The 18,969-nt window shown below is 41.3% G+C and overlaps 1 protein-coding gene across 15 annotated transcripts in view; it reads left to right on the top strand.

Moving 5' to 3' along the window:
- DTNA (dystrobrevin alpha) overlaps positions 1–15,324 on the top strand; it is a gene marked incomplete at its 3' end in the record, with an annotated part of 181,353 nt that extends 166,029 nt beyond the window's left edge. For 5 of the 15 annotated variants that reach the window (XM_084210482.1, XM_084210492.1, XM_084210494.1 and 2 more), the window contains 4 exons: positions 20–109; positions 1,251–1,419; positions 2,151–2,283; positions 4,849–5,445. In XM_084210482.1, coding sequence (XP_084066608.1) covers positions 20–109; positions 1,251–1,419; positions 2,151–2,283; positions 4,849–5,025 — 569 coding nt within the window. Of the gene's footprint in view, positions 1–19; positions 110–1,250; positions 1,420–2,150; positions 2,284–4,848; positions 5,447–5,480; positions 5,526–11,847 lie in introns of those variants that run through there. The other 10 variants (XM_084210490.1, XM_084210489.1, XM_084210486.1 and 7 more) reach the window with 5 other exon arrangements.
- Between the last annotated feature and the right edge of the window lie 3,645 nt (positions 15,325–18,969).

Below are 18,969 nucleotides of genomic sequence, written 5' to 3'. Positions count from 1 at the left end.
TGTCCATCTCTTGCTTCAGGTGCAAGACGAAACTTAAGAAATGATTTGCTGGTGGCAGCAGATTCAATCACCAACACCATGTCTTCTTTGGTAAAAGAACTAAATTCTGGTGAGTGAGGCATACGAGGGGGAATAGTTGCCACAGTGACATTTCACGTTTGTACAAAAAACGTGAGAGGTAGGAAGATACATATCTTCAAAGCTTTTTATGCTTTGTTAAAAAAATGCCTAAGTTACAGCTTCTGGAACTCAGCAGTTCTCAAAGCCATGGATGTAGAGGTGCAACTGGATACAGTGAAAAATTTGTCTGTGATTCTACATGGAGTGGGATTTCACTCTTCAGAAATTAGATTTAGCATAGATCATACAGGACCTGTTGTAAAATGCAGTCTGTAGTATTACCATTAAAATGTCCTACCTAATAACTGAGATAAACAAAAGTTTCAGTATTTGGTCCTACCACAAGAAGAAAACTGTAAGTTTTGCTAATATAAGTTAAATAATATGGTTGTAATCACTATGAGGAGATGGCATTCTCAGTTGGAAAGGCAAGTGTGGAAGCCCAGGAAATTATTCTAGCTGCCCTGGAGGGCCCAAGACCCCTGCTAGGGGTCTCAGAGACCCTGGCACAGAGCCCAGAAATGCCTGTGGTTTTAATTATGACCCATGGAGCAAATTACCAGCCTTAGATGAAGAGCTGCAAGCCACGACAAATTTAAGTAGAATGAGAGTGAATTTATCACAAGGTGAAAAAGTAGATTTTGGGGTTTTTAGAATGGGGGTTCAGGGGGCAAGATGGAGGGATCTGGGCATGTCCAGCCTTTCTCCTTCTTGGCCTCCACCTTCTGCTGTGATGTTGGCACTTTTAGATTGGTTTAGAGTAGAAGCTCACTGTCTAACATGGGTGATAGGTATTGGAAAGTAATTGTAAACATTGTATATGTAGTTTTTAGTATAAAGACGTAACACTGCCCCAGGGGCACGCAGAGTGCCTCTGACTGTCTTGCTGAGCAGACCTCAGCAAGACAGGACAGGAGAAAGAATTTTATAGATGAGGAACAATAAACAACCTTGAGACCAAGAAATGAAGAGCTCTGACTCCTTCTTCAAGCACCAGGCTGGGAAAAGAGACTTTCTGATGTATCTCGGGGTCACTCTGACCAGCCAGAGATCCCAACAGGCCAAGAAATGCTTAAAGAAATAGGCATGTATACTTTTGTGGAAGTTAAATGGGACGTTTTGCTTCACAGAAGTGGGCAGCGAGACAGAGAGCAATGTGGATTCTGAGTTTGGCCGGACTCATTTTGATGATCTGGTTCCATCCCCAACATCTGAGAAGGCTTTCCTGGCACAGATCCACGCCCGGAAGCCAGGATACATCCACAGCGCTGCTGCCACCGGCTCCATCCGCAGTGACATGTGGGTACCTGCCTGACACCTCTTCCTGATCTCAGTCTTCCTCCTCTGAAAACAGGCTGCAGCACACACAGTATTTCCTCTCCCTCTCAATTATTTGTTTTGGGGAAAAAAAAAACCCACATAAATCCAAGTGAGGACTGCTTCATGGTTACATAGTAGTGGGCTCTGTAAACAATAAAGCCTGGAACTTAGGGCTCCCTCAGGAGTGAGCTGTCTCACACATCCAGCCTGGAACACTCAGGCAGCATGGAGGCTGTGGGACAGCTGTTTTCCCAAACATGCCCTGCAGTCCTATTCTCTGTTTATCCAGACTGAGGGACCTGTTGGGCTCACTGGAAAAGGAGAAATGTGTAAATGGGAAAGAGAATACTTTTCATTGACCTACTCAATTGATGAACCAACAGATTGATTTTTACAGCCTGATCCTTCCTTTCAGAGACAATAGGCATCTTTCTAGTTATTTTTAGTTCAGTTTCTTTGTGTGAAGTTACTGAGAACTTTTGTTACTCATTTCCTTAGGGGAGTGCCTTCAGTAGAATATGCCCTTTGGTGTACTTCACGAGAGAGGGAAATAACAGAAGTGTTCTCCACTGCCAGGAAAATACTAACTAGTGGAGCATGTGGTTAGCCTAAAAGTATCCCACAGTCCTCATAAATTACAATAAAGGGAAGTTTTATTCACTCTGAATGTCATTCATCTCAGGAGGCTATTTATTAATAATTGTCTTTAGGGTTACAGAAGATGGAGACCCTTATGTCAGAGCAGATGATGAAAATTATGAGAATGACTCTGTCCGCCAGCTGGAGAATGAACTGAAAATGGAGGAGTACCTGAAGCAGAAGCTGCAGGACGAGGCGTACCAGGTGGGAGAAGGACACCAACTGCCCATGTTTCTCCATAAGTGAGAAAGGATGAGGGCCCTCAAGTGCCCAGGGCTCTGGGGTGTGATCTCTTCTGCGTTACCAGAGCAGTCACATTCCAAAAGCTGCTGCCACCCCTACACAGACACACGTGCATCCAGCCTTTGTGCATATCCAAGAAGCCTGAGGCACACAGCAGTGGTCCATACAGGAACCAGGGAACCAGGTGGGACAGAACTGCCTCTGAGCTTGTTCTCTGCCCATGCCTACCAAGTCACTTAGAGCTCATTCCCCACTGCCCTAGGTGCTGGTTGGTGGTGTCAAGATGTTGCTATTTTCTTTTCTTTTTTTTTTTTTTTCTCCAATAGCAAGAAATATTCATAAGGGTTTCTCCAGTGTGAACTGAAGCTGCTCAGGTGCAGTCTGTGTTACTGTCATTGTCAGAATTGGGAGGTACAGAAGAGTCTGGAATGAATTGTATCCCAGAGAACGAAGTATTCAACAAGCATCTGGTGCAGAGAAGCCTGGGGATTTGTTATTAAACACCTCCCTGAGGAAGCTCTCAAAGGGCATTTGTTTAAGAGTCTGAGCAAAGCAAATATGCCAGGGGGAGCTGGAATTCCATAGATGCCCATATTTGCATTATGGTCTCCACTTCTACCTGGTGTTGCAGATTATTGCCATGTTTTCAGTTACTCTGACTTGGAACATATGAATTTAAAATACATTACTCCTTATAAAGTTAGAAGTAGCGTCAATAGGAGGGAAAACCTAGTTCAGTTATTTGGGAGCAGAGCTGAAGCAAGCAAAAATAACTTTGTTTCCTCATAGCAGTCAGCTCAAATTTGGACCTCACCCCTAAAGAACATATTAAATGGGGTACAAAAACCAAATTAGACATGTTCTGAGAGGCCAGCTGTCTGCAAATGAGGTTCAAAATCATTTTATGGGTAGCAATTTTTTATATTACTGATTTCTAGGAGCTAATAAAATCTAGCTTTCTTTTCTGGTAATTTTCCTCTACTGTTCAGTACTGGTCACTTTGAAGACAGTCTGTGTCTGACAGGCTTGTGTTGTAATGAAGATTGGCTGCTCTTTTCTGTAAAGCTGCTAGGATATGTTAGTCTTGTAAAAGTTCATTGAGTCTTGTCAAAATTTGAGGTAACTTTGAGGTTGATGTGAACATATTGTTGTTGTTGTTGTTGTTGATGTAGACCAACATGGCAGGTTGCCAAAAGTCATTTCATTGCTTAAAGAGGTCTTTAAGGACATGACAAAAGGAGCAGGATTGTTGTGGATTGTTTACTAAGGCAACAGCAGGTGATGTAAGGGGAATTGTCAGAACTTTTTATCCAAGATAGGAATGGTCAAAAATCACAGCCTTACGACTTCTGAACAGGATGAACAGCTACTGCTGATGTAATGAAACGTAGTTGTCAGTTTAGAGAAGGGGCCTAAATAGTCACAGGTGTCAGGCATCAAATAATAAATGTTATTCTTGCTGGTAAAAATTCCATGTTCTTCAGAAAGAACACCAATTTGACTTATTTTGATTACAGTATGGAAGTGCAGTGTATGGCAGTAGTGTTACTTGAGTTTCACAAGTTACAACAGGATTTTGTACATGCACAAAAATTCAGTATGTATGTACGCTGCAAATAAGGGCAGGAGAAGTTATGCATGTCACTTGATGGCACTGGGTGTTACTCTTGCTTCAGTCAAAATGGTTTTTCTGCTGTTTTCCACCAACATTCCCAGGAGAAAGGGAGGAAATCTTCTCCCTGTTAGCATCAGAATAAAACTGAATTCAGGTGAGCCAGCTTCACACTAGTGAAGTTTATTCCCCATTGGTTTACATTATTTGTTTCTACCAGGGGACAAAAACAGACAAAAAAGCCAGCAAACACACGCACCCTCCCCTGGCCAAAGAAAGGAAAAGCTTTTTTTTGTCAAAAATATATTCACTGAGGCAACAGAAAGTCCTCATTCTAGACAAGTTCTGCTTAACAGCATTTTTTCAGAAGAAGTTTCATGATGTAACTTTACTGTCTGTGAGATTGTCAGCTCCTATCAGGCAGTGATTTGACAGTAGTGACTTGTAAGTAGAATCTATTTTTAGTTGATACCACAGCCCCAAAGCAAGTAATGGCAATGCATGAGAAGTCCTTCCCAGTATGGGTGATGCCATTTAAAACAGGGAATGGGTTTAAAGGAAGCAAGAAAAGGTATTAAGTTAACAGGGACTACTAAGATGATTAGGAGCTGGTTGGAGAGTGGCATATATTGACCCCAAGACATGTGCTTTGGCTTTGGTTGTTCTCTGCAATTTGCTGTTTATTTGTGGTATTTCACTCTTCTATCCCTTTTTCTGCTAATATCACTGAGTATTCTAAAAAAGCCACACTTGGAAAAACAAAGGAAAATTGGAAAATTTCTGTTTAGGGTATCCTGTTGAACAGAGGCCAGGTCAACTAATGTCATTTGCATCAAAACATTGGAATTTATTACAAGCTGTTTTACTGTTTGTACTCACATATACACTGCATTCATCTGGATTGCCAAAGAAAGCCAGAAGCTGTAGCTATCGTAATGCAATTGTCAGCTGAAAAAATCTGCAAGGAGGAACTCCTACTAAGGGTGCAGAATGGTCACCTCAGTAACAATCTGGTAACCATTTTTGTGTTATTAAATGTCTCACTTCGTGTAAAATCAGCACATTTAGAAAAACATGTAGATGTAGTGTAGCATGAAAGATGGTTGGCCCAAACCCACTCTTGTTATTTTGTGTCACCTTGTGTCCAAGAAAGATTTTTGTGCTGAACTCTAAATTAGTGTAAAAAAGCCAAGATACATGGGGAAATCAGGGACATGAAACCTTAGAGGAGGCTTCTTTCTTTTTTTTTTTTTAAGCATGTTGTAAATAACAAGTATCTGTATCAGAAAAAAACTCAAACACATTTAATGCACAAGTGTAAATGCTAACAGCGTGTATCCTCCCACATCTGTTTCCACTTTTGTTCTTGGTACAATCTTTTGCTTATATGTTGTGTAAGACAGTTTCACTGGGTTTATTTTCTGGGTCCCTAATTGCTCCCTTTATTTCTAGGCTTGTGCATGGCTTTTTTCAGAATAATACACTGCCTGGCTGCTCACAAGCTTAATTTGTCATCTTCCTGTTTTCTGTCCTTTGTTATCTACAGGTCAGTTTGCAAAGTTGAGTGCAATATTCTTCTCTCTCCTCTCAAGTAAGTATTATTATAATTTAGAAGAAATTTTGGATTTAATCCTCATAATACACGTTTCAGCTGCAATGCATCTTGTGGCACCTGAATGTATGGGACGATGCTGTTTCTTTCCTTTTAACCTGTGTTGGGATACCTTGGAATCTCTCTGAATCAGTTCTAATTTATGGTTTTTTTCTTTGTTGACCATCAGAGTGAGAACATGGGCTTTTCATCCCTGGGGATGATGACAAATATATTAACCAGTACAGAGAAGCCTTGGCCAGAAGATAAGGAGTCAGATTACATTTCAGGAGACCCGAGTTTAATTCCATTCAATACTTTAGTCTTACTAGGAACTAGTAAGACTAAAGTATTGAATGGAATTAAATAATTTCTGATGAGATCAGAACATCTACTCTAGTGTGTGAAAGAAGACTTATGCAAGCATTAAAGAAAGCAATCCACCAGCTGCTTAACCACAGAGGTGTCCTCAGATGCGTTGTGGAAGTTTAAAAAGCCCCAAGAAGTGGAAGGCACTCAGCTACTGGCTAGAAACTGGCAGTTCGGAAATATGGCAAGATCTGTAAATTCCCTGCTGTCCCACTGATGCCTTAGGATTTTAGCTTTTATATTTTTCATATATTTGTAATCCTGCAGTTCTTTAGTGTGTAACTCTAAACTCCATATAGAGTGTTAGCTACTGTCTTCTCATTTTGGTCAGACAAAACAAATCCTCTCTAGGCCTGGGAATCAAGGACATTTTACTGTCTCAGGCCCCAAGATATGTAAACAAAAGTGAGGTGGGGCTGAGCAAACTTGGGGTAAATTACTTTGTTACCTGAAGCTGTAATTGGAAGATTAACCCCCAGTATGTAAATGGACCAAACTTATCAAAGTGTGAAAACTCATGACCCGTCGTCCATTTTTTGGGTGTAGCCCCTGGGGGGCTTCATCTGCCTGAAATGTACCTGAAGGGCCTTCAATAAATATAAACCAGCTTTTATTCCCTTAGTTTTGTCTCACCTCTGTTTTTAGGTAGCCCCAACAAGGCATCACCATATTGAGGTCATGTTCTTTACACATGCCAGCCTCACAGTTGCAGCACTGAGGTTACTGCCAAGTTCAGCAGTTGTGTTTTTCCTCAGGAAGACAGACAACACGTAATTTTATGAAGTAGCCTGTAACTCTGAACATTTGCCCAGGAAATGGGAGACCACACATTTCTTCTTGCCTTATCTGAAGCCATGGACTCTGCATTTCTGGCTCTCCAGGAGAGTGCAGTGCCCAGCTGTGAAGATGGCAGTGAGATAGTGCTGTCCATCCTACTGAGACTCTGAACCATGGGATAACGGGGATGCAAAGGGAGGAGGAGTCAGAATAGGGATCCCATTCTGGTCTGCAGACTGAGCCTCTTCCTCAGAGCTAAAAGCAAGCAGAGGTCAGCAATAAAATGGACACTGGAGCTTGGGAGCAGGGTCATGTTCAGATGAGCAAAACCAGTGAACTAGCTTGTGCCAACTCTAACAGGAACTCATAGTGTTAGATTTTGTGTGTCATGTTTTATGCTAGACCTCCTCATTTATATGGCAGTTCTGATGGTAAAACTTGACCCTGATTCAAGGGGTTTGCTTCTTCTGATGACAGTAAAATTTGACTGGGGTTAAAATGTGTACCTTGTGAAAGCAGCTGCTAAAGGGTATTTCCACAGCATCTGTCTCAGTGTCTCTTGCAGCTGAAGCAGAATAACTGGATGTGAAAAGCAAATAAACTGCAATACCCAGAGTACTATAAACACCAAATAACTGCTCATAAAAATTCTCCTAACATTTCTCCTCGGGTTACATTCATTTTCTCAGTAGTCTTGTTAAAAACATGAGCCATGTAAAGTTCCCTAAACATTTACAGCCAGAATAATAAGTTTCCTTACTCTGTTTTGGTACAGTTGTCAGTTTTAGATCAGGTCGTGTGAAAAGGAAAGTAGATATTTCAACAACAATGTGTGTGTAACAATGTATACAGTGGAAATTTTTTATATAATTGAATATAATTACAATTTGCAACAATAGGTCAAAAAAACCCTTTTTAATTAGAATTACAAAAATCAGGCAATTCTATATAAGGTTTCCTTTTTTATTGGGAAGCAGTGTTAACATAGTGATGTGGGGAAACAAACTGCTCTGGAAGCCTGGCTTTCTTGAAGACACGTATCCTGTCTCAAATTAGCAGATTCTGAGACTGAGATACTGTCTCTTCTCCTGGATGATTTGAAACCTTGTCAAAAAGAAAGATTTTCATAGTGAAATTCTTTTTAGCTCCCAGGGGAGCCCTCTGGCCAGTACCAAAGAGTGTAACATTCCCAGGAGCTATAAAAGCCCAGCCCTACAGAAATTGGCATCCAAAACTGGTGGACTTGGCACTTCACCTATATCCACAAGCTCAAAATGTATTATGGTACATTATGATAAATACATCTTCACATGGTGAGTGAATCTTCTCAAGATTCACTCTGATGTGAATATGGAAGTCTGTCATATCTTGTGTATTTTATTTGGTACTTACATTTCACAGCACTGGAAAAATAACTTCAAAACAGTTTAGACCAGTCATAGTATCTAAAGTGCTTTTGCAGTTTTCTTTGGGTTCTTGTGTGAAGCTTAGAAGCTGCATAAAGAGTTTTATTTCTAAGCCCTTATTCAGTCAGTAGTGATACAAATACAGCTTATATGGCCTAGATGGCCATAGGACGTAGAAAGTCAGCAGACTTTTTCACACAAGTATTACATTTGTGCTTATTAAAAATAAAAAAAAAAAACAAGAAAAAAAAACCAAAAAAAAAAAAAAAAGGGAAATCAGATCAGTTTATTGGAGCTCCTTTTGAGTGATATTGCTGCTGATGGTCAGCCCCAGAGTTTTGTTCATTTCCTCATTCATCTGAAGTTGATGTTATTTGATCGATAATTTTTGCAATCTATTTGCATCTTCAAAACTGCTATGTACAATTTTCCAGAATTGATTTTAAATAGCATCTACTATATAGCAAATTCCCAACAGAACAAGTGTTTCCAGTAATATATAAAACATAATTTAATTATGTTTTCAATTTACTTTTTATGTTAAATATACTTGGTTTATTTTTAGTAAAGAAAAACAGAGTGAATTCGAGCTTGTTCTCAGGAGGTACTAGGCAGATCTTGACATTAGGTGAAACTGATGTTATTTTACCTTTATCCCCTTGATAGTATTTGGTTTTTTGCCAAGGGCAGCCAGTGGGAGCAGAAATCCTGCATTTCAGAAACTGGTTGAGAAGTTGTCATTTTCAATTAGTTGCTGTAGACTCATGCAGTGGACATGTCCTCACGAGACCTACCATTTCCTAGATTTCTCTGAAGCTATGCTTTCTTAGTGCTGGCACACATTTGAATTGGTCATGCCTAATTCATTTATATGCATTATTATAACAGGAGAGGAGGTGTAAAAAGCTAATAGAAATCAGACCCAAGGCATCCACTGAGAGGGAGTACAGAGAGGAGGCTTTCTTGCAGGTTTTGTTCTCAGATTTTAACTGTGATTTTGCCTGTCTTGACAAAAATGTAATAATTTTAGTTAAAGATTCAGTTCCATTCCCACTCCAAGCACTCTCACTCTCTCAAAAGCTTATGACATGAACTGTTGTGGGATCTGAGGCTTTGGGTGTCTTTGGGAAACATTTTCCATTGCAAAAATGACTGATTGGTTTTTATTGAAACAGGTGGGGGTTTTTTCAAACACAGAGACCCCAAATTCTCTCTAATTTTTGATATGAATGTATTCTTAAAAAATACCACGTATTCAACCTGACTGTTTTTCCAGGACAGAATTTGTGTTGAGTAATGTTTTCATATTTTTCTCATCTCTTGCCATATTTTTCAAACTTCTGTTTTCATGTTTCCCAGCAGAAATTAGGAATACATCAGATGTCAGGGGATAAAAACCATGGGCCAAGGGAGAGTGTGGTCAGTCTAGTCCAGTCTTTTTTGTTTTTTTCTTGAGCAAATACATAAAAGCTAGCATTATCTGGACCATTCTATTTGAAAAGAACAGGAGGATAACAGCACAGTCATTTTCAAAAATGTCTGCTACATTCACTAATCTATATTTTGGTTTTCTTTTTGGTTTATTTTTCTCCCTAAGTCCTCCTCTTCTTAGCATGTAGGTGTAAAAAACACTGTAAAAAACTGTGACTGAGTTATCAGGGAAGAAGGAGCTTAAATTTGTGAATTCAATTCTAAAATTACACAAGTGATAGGGATGTTTTTTGAAAAAATCACTGAATGACAAGTAACTGAAAAGGTCTAGGAACAGTTTCATACCATGAAAAATCATAAGATTCTTAATTTGGAATTAATTTTGGCACATCCATAATGTTGCAGTGAATTTAAAGCTCTGAGGTTCATTAGTACTCATTATCTCTTGTAGGAAAATATCTCTATCCCAGTGCTGGCTGTGGAACAGAGAAAAGCCTGGGGAGAATTTAGAATAACCCTTCCCACAGTCCACCAAAGGGAAGTAATCTATCCAGAAAATATGAAGCAAACCCAAATACTCAACATTACTTCAATGCATCTTAATGCATCCCATGTTTCACAAGCCACTTTTATTTTACTCTTGTGGTTTATAATGGTACCATCACGAAATATGAGGTGTTCCTATATTTTTGTATATTAGGAAAAACTTTGTCACCAAAAGGGTTGCCAAGCATTGGAACAGGCCGCCCAGGGAAGTGGTTGAGTCACCATCCCTGGAGATATTTGAAAGGCATGTGGATGTGGCACTTGGGGACATGGTTTAGTGGTGAGGCTTGGCAGGGTTGGGTGAATGGCTGGTCTGAATGATCTTTTCCAGCTTAAAGGATTCTATTATTTACATGATTCAGTCAAAGACAGTCTCAGGCAGCTGAGAACTGACCTCTTCCATGCCTTTGATTTGCATTTTTTTGTCTGAATTGTGAAGAGCAAATGTTCCTTTGCTAAGATTATCAAATTTGTTTGCAGACTTAAGAAGCACAGGTTCATATCTGATTTTTAAAAGATAAAATTTAAGATATACCTCAGGAAATTTTTAATGAAACTCTAAGTAGACTTGCATTTATTAACAAAATGTTAGTGCTTGTCTTTTGTAACCATCTGACACAAGGAGACACTAAATTAAGATCATCATACCATTTGGCATGCTTAGGTATTAAGGAATGGGGTGGAAGTGTTTGTGCTTGAATAATTAATACAACCAAATGGTCTCAGGAAGGGGTAGCAGCAAACTAAACTACCAAACTACCTGACCTTTCTTCATTCATCAGATTTAATTTAACTATTTTTGCCAGAGTAATTTGCATTTCATCTGCCATCTTTTAGGCCAGCTTTATGCCTGAAAGGAGTAGGAAAGAATTCATGTGTGGGGAGTGGTATATTATGCTGTGATTATCGTATCTCATGCAATGCAGATTGGTTTTCCCTCTGAGGTAGTTCAAAAGAACAATGAATGAGTTCCTTTACTTAGGAAGGGTCAAATGTGTAAACAGTGCTTTTACAAGAAATGTGCCAGGAGCAGAAGTTTGCAGTATTGCCTGACTGTTGATCCTGACATGGTTCTGAGAAGGACCAGAAGTAACCTACCAAGCATTTTGCATTACCAGCTGAAACTTGGTGCCTCTTGTGTAGGAATTTAACATACTCACTGATGCTTCAGCATACAGAGGAGCACCAGCAGAAACTGTGCACCTGTGGACTAGGCTGTTTATGAGCTGTAGCATCCAGAATCATCCTTTCATGTAACTGCAGGTTTGCTTAGACACAGTAAAACATACAAGACATCTATACATGTAAATGGGGAGGCTCATGATGGTGAGTGGCTGTAAATCAGGTGGCTGAACACTGCACAAGGTGGATGAACTGTGGTTTCACTTTCGATTGTCTATTTATAGAGGGAGCTGGAAGGGGAAAGTGGAAGGGACAATGGGAATGCTGCAAATCTGTGTCACTGCAGACTGAGTTACCCCGAGGTCCCACAGCAGAGCAGGCAACAGTCTTCTTGCCCATAACAAGGGAAGTTTCCAACTTCCCACATGGCCTGGAAGTTTCTATTTACAGCTCAAATACCTATAGCTCACCTAGGTAGAATAGCTTTTCTCCTTTTTTAACTCCTTGAGGGATAACCACAGGAATTGGCCAGCTCCCTTTTTCTGTCCATGAAGCAGCAGTCGGAGACTTGACTTGCTCTGCCTGTGTGGGTGCAGCATGTTAAACCAGCACTCTTTAGAAAAAACCTTCCATAAATTCTTTAAAAACCTTCCATAAACGTTTCTCAACAGGGAAGCTGCAGTCAGACAGACAATGAAAGCTACGTAAGAACTGATGATGAGGAGAGCTGCTTTCGGACAGACGATGAAGAAAACTCAGCTGCGAACTTCACAGAAGAATGGAACCAAGAGGTGCAGCGTCTCTTGACAAAAAAATCACATAACTAAGTTCTGAGGACTGTAGCACAGTACTTTTGTTCTAAGAGTTGTAGTTTGTAGATGTGTGTTTTTTGACAACAAGACTTTTGTTTAAAGCTAACTTATATTAGCTACATCTTCTGTAACATGGCTCATTACTGGCGAAGCAAACAGACTGACGCGCGTGCTGCTGTCACACACGGCGGCGCTGTTAATAACTCACGTGAACCCTTTGCACATGATATTGAACCTGTTCAGTTTACAATGACAATACTGTTTATAGTTAGAAATTTGATTTCTGAATACTTTGAGATTTTAGTAGATTGGTTTACTATACACTGTACATTTTTTTTTTCCCACGGGAGAAATAAAAAGCGACAATTATGCATTTAACACTGAACGATGATACTCCTGAGTGTATATATCTAGTAGCCCAAAAAACAAAGTACCAGACTATATTTTCAATTTGTTTGCAAGTCTTTAAATTAAGGCTTATACAAAATGTACTAAAATAATAATAATATAATTAATAAGAATAATAATAAACTTCTCTAATTTAGGGCTAATGTGTAACTTAGGAATGTTTCTTTCAAAATAATCTAACAAATCAGCCATAGAAGTTAGTGTAAATATTTTTTTTCCAAATAGATATCATATACAAAAGGTGACATTCAAATGATATAGAATCTAGTTTTTAAATCAGCACAGATCTTCTTAAAACTGTGAACTATGTTTTGAAATACTCGTTGCTAAAGCTGTTTATAAACCACAGGTGCCATAAGATCCCTGAACTGACTGATGTTACGTATAATCCTCCATGGTATTGTTTCATTGATGTTTTAGCTTTAGTAAGCATGTGTTCAACAAACCAGCTCTTTCCATCTCTCTGCCCCTCCTCTTCCTCCCCGCCCCCTGCCATTATGTTATTTTCGAGGCCTTCAGCTTTAAATGTACAGGCTTAAAGTGCGCTTGCAACTGTTTTCTTTTGATTTCCGAATGTGTACTGCCTTAGCCAGCCACCAGATGTTCTGCATGCCCTCTTGGAAATGTGTGGTGAGACTCTTTCAGAGCTGGATGGAGAAATAGCGATCAGTGAAAAGCACAAGAAGAGCAGTGGATTCTTGCGAAAGGACAGGCATACAGTTACAGAATTGGAGTTTCGTCCAGTTTAGTATTTTTCCAGTATCAAGGCATTTCAGGAGAAAGGGGACTTACGTGGCCATTAGGCAGGGTTAGGCAGTGAGGCTGCTGGCTAAAAAGTGTTTGCTCTGCTGTGACTACACACCTACAGATACTCCTACACAAACTAGCCTCAGCGTGCTCCCCAGAGCACCCTGCTCTGAAACAAAGGTGGCACCTGCTGTGGCACATGGCACTGCTGTGCAGAGGAGCCAGAGCCAGGCCAGGGGAGCTGGAGCAGCAGCCGGGCAGGGACACCAGGAGGGGTTCCATGCTGGCCACCTGGCCCTCCTGAGCCGCGCAGTGTTAGCCCGGGGCCGCCTCTGTGCCAAGGTAACTCTACTGCCCTAATGCAAGACTGGGCTTCCAGTACCTGGCTGACCTGAAGTGACACTGTCTAACAGCCCTGAAAACAGTGGTGTTTCATACAGATATTTCACACCAGCACAGTTTGCCTACAGCAAGTGATGAGATACCCATCTAAAGCAGGTGAACGTGGCTTGTCTGTCCTTGCTTTCATGGTGCCGTGGATGTGTGCTGCCGTGTTTACATGAGATTGCTATGTAGCTCGACCCAGTAAGTCCACTTGTTTGCATGCATTCTCCAGGCTCGTGGCTGTTTCCCTGGGCACTATGTGTTAGGGAATGAGTATCTGTATGAAAGAGCTGCTGCCATGTTTCACTTTCATATCATTTCATTGTGTATGCAGATCTCTTTGTCTGTATATCCTTGCGTACCTGGGCTTGCTCTCAGACATCCAAGTGCATACTAAGGGATCCAGATACCTTCATGTAAGCTTTTCATTTTGCAATCACTGGTCTTTGCTCCTGGGTATGTGCCATCCTGGCAAGGCAGGCACCATATCCTCCACTGTCCCCTCCTCCAACCTCCTCTCAGGAATGAGTTAGCCTCCACTAGTGCCTAGCACTCCATGTTTTAAGCTACTCCAGTGAACCTGTAGACATTGCTGTCAGCTCAGGATTCCAGGCAAGCATTTCCTGAACAGGGAGAAAACAAGCTAGAACGCAGCTATGTGCAATGGCTGATTAATTCAACCCATGTCATGTTTAACTGTACCCAAAGTAATAGATCCCTCTCATCACTTTAATGTCTGTGTGCTCATTGTCACCATGCTTAAAATAGATGCACTAGACTAAATCTATTGCAAGAGCTTCCGAACTAGGAGTAAGAACTGAAGTTGACTAATCAAGCACCTTTCTTTTAGGCTGGTGTCAACAAGATGATCCCTTAGGAGTTCTGGGTCCCTTATGCCCTGGAGCTCTGAGATGAAGCACCTCTTACTTAGCTCTGCAAATGTCTATTTTAAGCCTTTTTCCAACTGTTTAGCTGGCTGCATTTTCTCCCAGCTGGTCTTTGTCTGTTTGTTGACTATTATTTTGGTTGTGGTTTGCGGTCATTAAAGCAAACACATTTACAGAAGAGGTCCCTGGTGTGGCCCTTTTCTTAATTACCAATGGCCCGCCACAACCGTCAAAGCTCCGGGTGGTTTTGCTGTCACTGGAGGAAAACCAGTGGTTTGGAATCAGGAGACAGGGATGTGAAGATGTATAGGGTCCTTGAATGTCCAAAGCGAAGGTGGAGAATGGGTTGTCTGTAAGTAGTAATGTTAACTAAACTGCATAAAAAGGTGTGTGGCCTTTGTTGTGATATAATATGTATTTTCTTATATGCATGAGCCAAATTGTTGCATCATGATTTATCATAAGTGTGTCCGCCTTTACTTTCAGTCGTCACCTTCTCCCATTCTTATTGGTTCTTGGCAATTACTGTAGATAGACCTTGTAAATATTGCAACCTCGGGTTGCTGTAATCACACTGGTTCAATTCAGCAGATGGAGCTGTGAACAACAAGCACTCCACAGTGTCCTGAAGAATAAAGGGCATTTTTATCTTTGAACCAAAAACAACAAAAAAAAAAGTATGAAGAGTTACATCTTGAGGCTACTAACTGCAACGCATTTTTAAAACACTGTACTTGACACCACTTGAGGCAGATACAGAGACACTAAAAATGTCACGATATTCATTGGTATTGTAACAACTGCTATTGTATGGGGTTTTTGTATTGCTGTTAAGTATTGTTTTGTGTGTGTGTGTTGGAACCTACTGGGGACATGTTATATTTTGAAGTGATTAAACTATTTAATTGTGTGTCTATATTTTGGAATGGAATTATTTCTTCATTAAAAAGATTTTTAAAAGGAATTTATGGAGCATCATATTTGTGGCTTATTTTGGTTTTCAATGTCCTGTTCCATGGAGCCCAAACAGCATTTTTTTTCAGTGGGGGAGGAAAGTGTGTCCCTGTGGTGCAGCAACTAGTCTTTGTCTCCTCCACCATTTCATGACAGAACTCCCTCCACCACCTTCCACAGCACTTTGAACTTGGTACCAACCAGCACCCGCTTTCAGTGACCCAAGCAGTTTCTTCTTTCTTCCTTTCTTAATTCTCCATATCTTAACAGTTTCACAACCTGAAAACGAAGTTCCCCATCTGCAAAACACCTGCCCCTGAATCCACTTAACAGCAGTGAAAACCACCAGAAGCAGAAGACATCAGGGCCTGACAAGGTGCCTGGTACAAACGTAGAAGATGGTACATGGTTCTCAGGGACCTAAACTATCTGCAAGAGTGTAATTTTTTTTCTTAACCACTGTGCTTCTCTGGCCTTAGAAGGAAGAAAATGTTGGAACAGGCAGGTTTAAATGGCTTTACCATACACAGTCACACGTTCTTCTCTTGCAGATGAGCACAAAGTCTGCTTTTCCAATTACTCTTTTAAGACATCCTTCCTTGTCGTCGTTGGTAATTGCAACTGGTTGCTAACCTGAAAGAGCGTGAAGTTGCAAAACAAGAGCTTGCACTTAAAGCAGCAAGTTTGTGTTCTGTGGCAGTGCTTGGGGCTACCTCATCAGGATGTGGCAACATCTGGAGTGGCCAGTGGTGCAGCTGGGTGTGGTGGCAGCCCTTCCCATGTGCGCTGCAGCTGCTGTCCTGTCCCAGAGTGTGTCACTGACATCCAAAATATCCCCAGCTGTGCCCTCAGAGTTGTTAGCTGCCCCATGAGTTACACCAGGGAGGGGTCTGTTAGATGGAAAGCAGCAAACCAAAAACACTCTCTCTGTACTTAGCAGATGCCCCAGTGTGCTGGGAAGCAGATAAAGCCCAGTCTGCTGCCTCCTTCAGCACTGCCTGCTGTGGTAACCTGTAAATCACCAGGGTTTATTTGCCCTAATTCTCCTGTCTACATGTTGACACTCTTCAATAAAGATGACCATTTTACACTGTGAATTGTTTGCCAGATCTGCTGAACTTCGCCTCCACAATCCCAGTCCAAATTCATATCCACAAGACTCTAATGTATGATGACATATAGACTCATGAGGATAGCTCTGTTTTATCCATGCATAATCCCAAATTGCTGTGTTGCTTCCTAACCCACAATCAAGTCTAAGGCCCCTGGGGAACAAAGGAGCCACTGGAAACTAATTTATAGGCAAGGGCTGTTTTTCTCTTTGCCTCTTGGTTACTCTAACTGCTTTTTGCAAGGAAAATAGACTCATACAGGAGGAAATAAATTAGTTTCATTTGCAAAAGGAAATAAAATAGCAAATAAAAAGTAAAAATAAAATTTAAATAAAAAATAAAATAAATAAAATAAAATAAAATAAAATAAAATAAAATAAAATAAAATAAAATAAAATAAAATAAAATAAAATAAAATGTAGTCTTTAGATCTGAGTAGTTGGATTCTTAGCTGCATCGGCCCTGAACTAGGGGGCTGAAAGCCCCTGGAATTTTCTGAAAGCACCTGAGAGTTTCATTCAGTAGCACACAATTCTATGGCTGCTCTTCCAAAATTTGCTTAGCCTATTGCTCAGCAGTTGTACATTCCACTGCAAGCAGCCCTTAGGTCTGGGTGAAACTTTGAAGAGACTGTTGCAGGAACATGAAGCTGAGTGTATCAGAAAATTGAAATATGTTGGTTAGGAAGATCAAGCTCTATTGTTCCACGAAGAAAAAAATGTATTGAAGAATTTCATATGCCTCAGGATCATCCTGTCTAATACCCCGGATAATCCGCAGATTAAGGATTCCCATTTGCTTTCTCCTAAGTTACTGCTACCAGTTGAGTTGCCTGAGGAATAGGACAGCTCTCCCAAGCTGCCAGCACTGCACCATCAAGCCTTTGGCTGCAAAAGGCAGAGCAGCAGAATTCGGCTACACTTCTCCCAACCCTCCCATTCCCCAGGAAACAGGTCCCAAACTGAAGCTTTTCTGAGGGCCCAAAACTCTGGAGCTTTCTACAAAAGCTGCTTTAGGCTAGCAGCCTGCTAGGACAAGGCTGAGGGATGAGGGGAATTGTGCAACCACATCATACAAAGATGGTTAATGCATAACATGAATTGGTTAATGCAGCTTGGAGATAATAAAGAGAGAGGTGATGTGAAAGAGCAGCAGTTGTTTTTGTGTGCTTGGTGGGCAAGGAAGGAGGCCACGGTGCATTTTGTCATTGCTGTGTGAGGCTGCAGAATGTCCTTTGCTATTTAATGCAGGATCATTTACTACTAGCAAATGAATTACCTGATGGCTTGCATTTTTTACACCGCACTCAGCAGTGGCAGATGTGTCAGGCCTGCTGCTTGCTGTGCTAATTGTCAGCCCTAAAGGCTGCCCAGTTCCCACTTCTGCCCTGCTTGCTGCAGCCCAGCCTTGCTGCTAGAGCCCAGCACTGCTGCAGCCAGCATGCCCCTTCAGAGAAGAGGCGCCTTCCAAGCTCGTTTTTGGCTGATTTTCTTGTCACTGCTCAGATCAGTTTTGGTCCCTTTTGGTACATTCCTGTCAGAAAAAAAAAAAAAAAAAAAAAAGGGCTCAAACTGGTTTCCAGCGTGGGGATGTGTCTGTGCACACCTGCATTTCTCAGCTTTTGGATTTTCAGCCCCCAGATCCCTTGCAAGCCTCCCTAAGCCCAGGCAGGGGTTCAGAGCATCCATCCCCGCACCTCCTGCCTCCACCCCATGCACCTCAGTGTGATTTCAGGACAGGCTGCTCCTCACCTGCACCAGTGCTTCTCCTGATGTCTTTGGTGGTGCTATTCATCACCCCCTCATGGGGCAGGGGCTGCTGCTCACCTGGGAAAGAAGTTTCTCACTGCTGCCCTCCTGTCCCTCTTCCCATGGGAGCTGCTGTGGGGGCCCAGACCAAGTTTTTTGCCGGATGGGATCCCTTGTTCAGGTCAAAAGTTCCTTTTGGGCACCCAAAATCCTTTCCTGGTTTCACCAAACAACCAAATGTGTTTATGCCCCTGTGATCCACAGAGTAACCTCCTCTCCTGCACCCCTCAGTGGTGCCTAGTCCAATTACACTCCTTTTTTTCTTTTTTTTTTTTTTTGTTTATTTTGCTTTATTATGTATTGAGGCTTCTGGCAGTAGCCTTAAATCCCCCGTTTTGCTCCTACACTGCTGCTATGAGTAGGAATCAGGTGCTTAACAGGTCTCTGCACTTCTTTAACATCTGCTTTCTTGTGAAAGAGCAAGAGATTACATGCTCTGTAAAAACACTTTCATCATCATATTCATTATGTAGGTGCAATTAAACTTAGAAATCCCCCCCAAGAGACCTCAGCTCTGACAAACGACCCTATTGTCCTCTCCACAAAGCAGAGAAGTTGCCTTTCAGTCCTTTCAGGTGGCACTGTGTGCTGCTGGAGTGTTTTCCATTTGCTACCTATGATAACTGCACCCTGGCTCTCAGCTCTTTTGCCCAGAGACCCTCACAGCCCCCATCTGCTGGG

This window comes from Fringilla coelebs (genome assembly GCF_963513975.1).
Source record: "Fringilla coelebs genome assembly, chromosome: 1".
Classification (NCBI taxonomy): domain Eukaryota; kingdom Metazoa; phylum Chordata; class Aves; order Passeriformes; family Fringillidae; genus Fringilla; species Fringilla coelebs.
The sequence above is the reverse complement of the archived record's forward strand: the minus strand, read 5'-3'. Positions and strand labels throughout refer to the sequence as shown.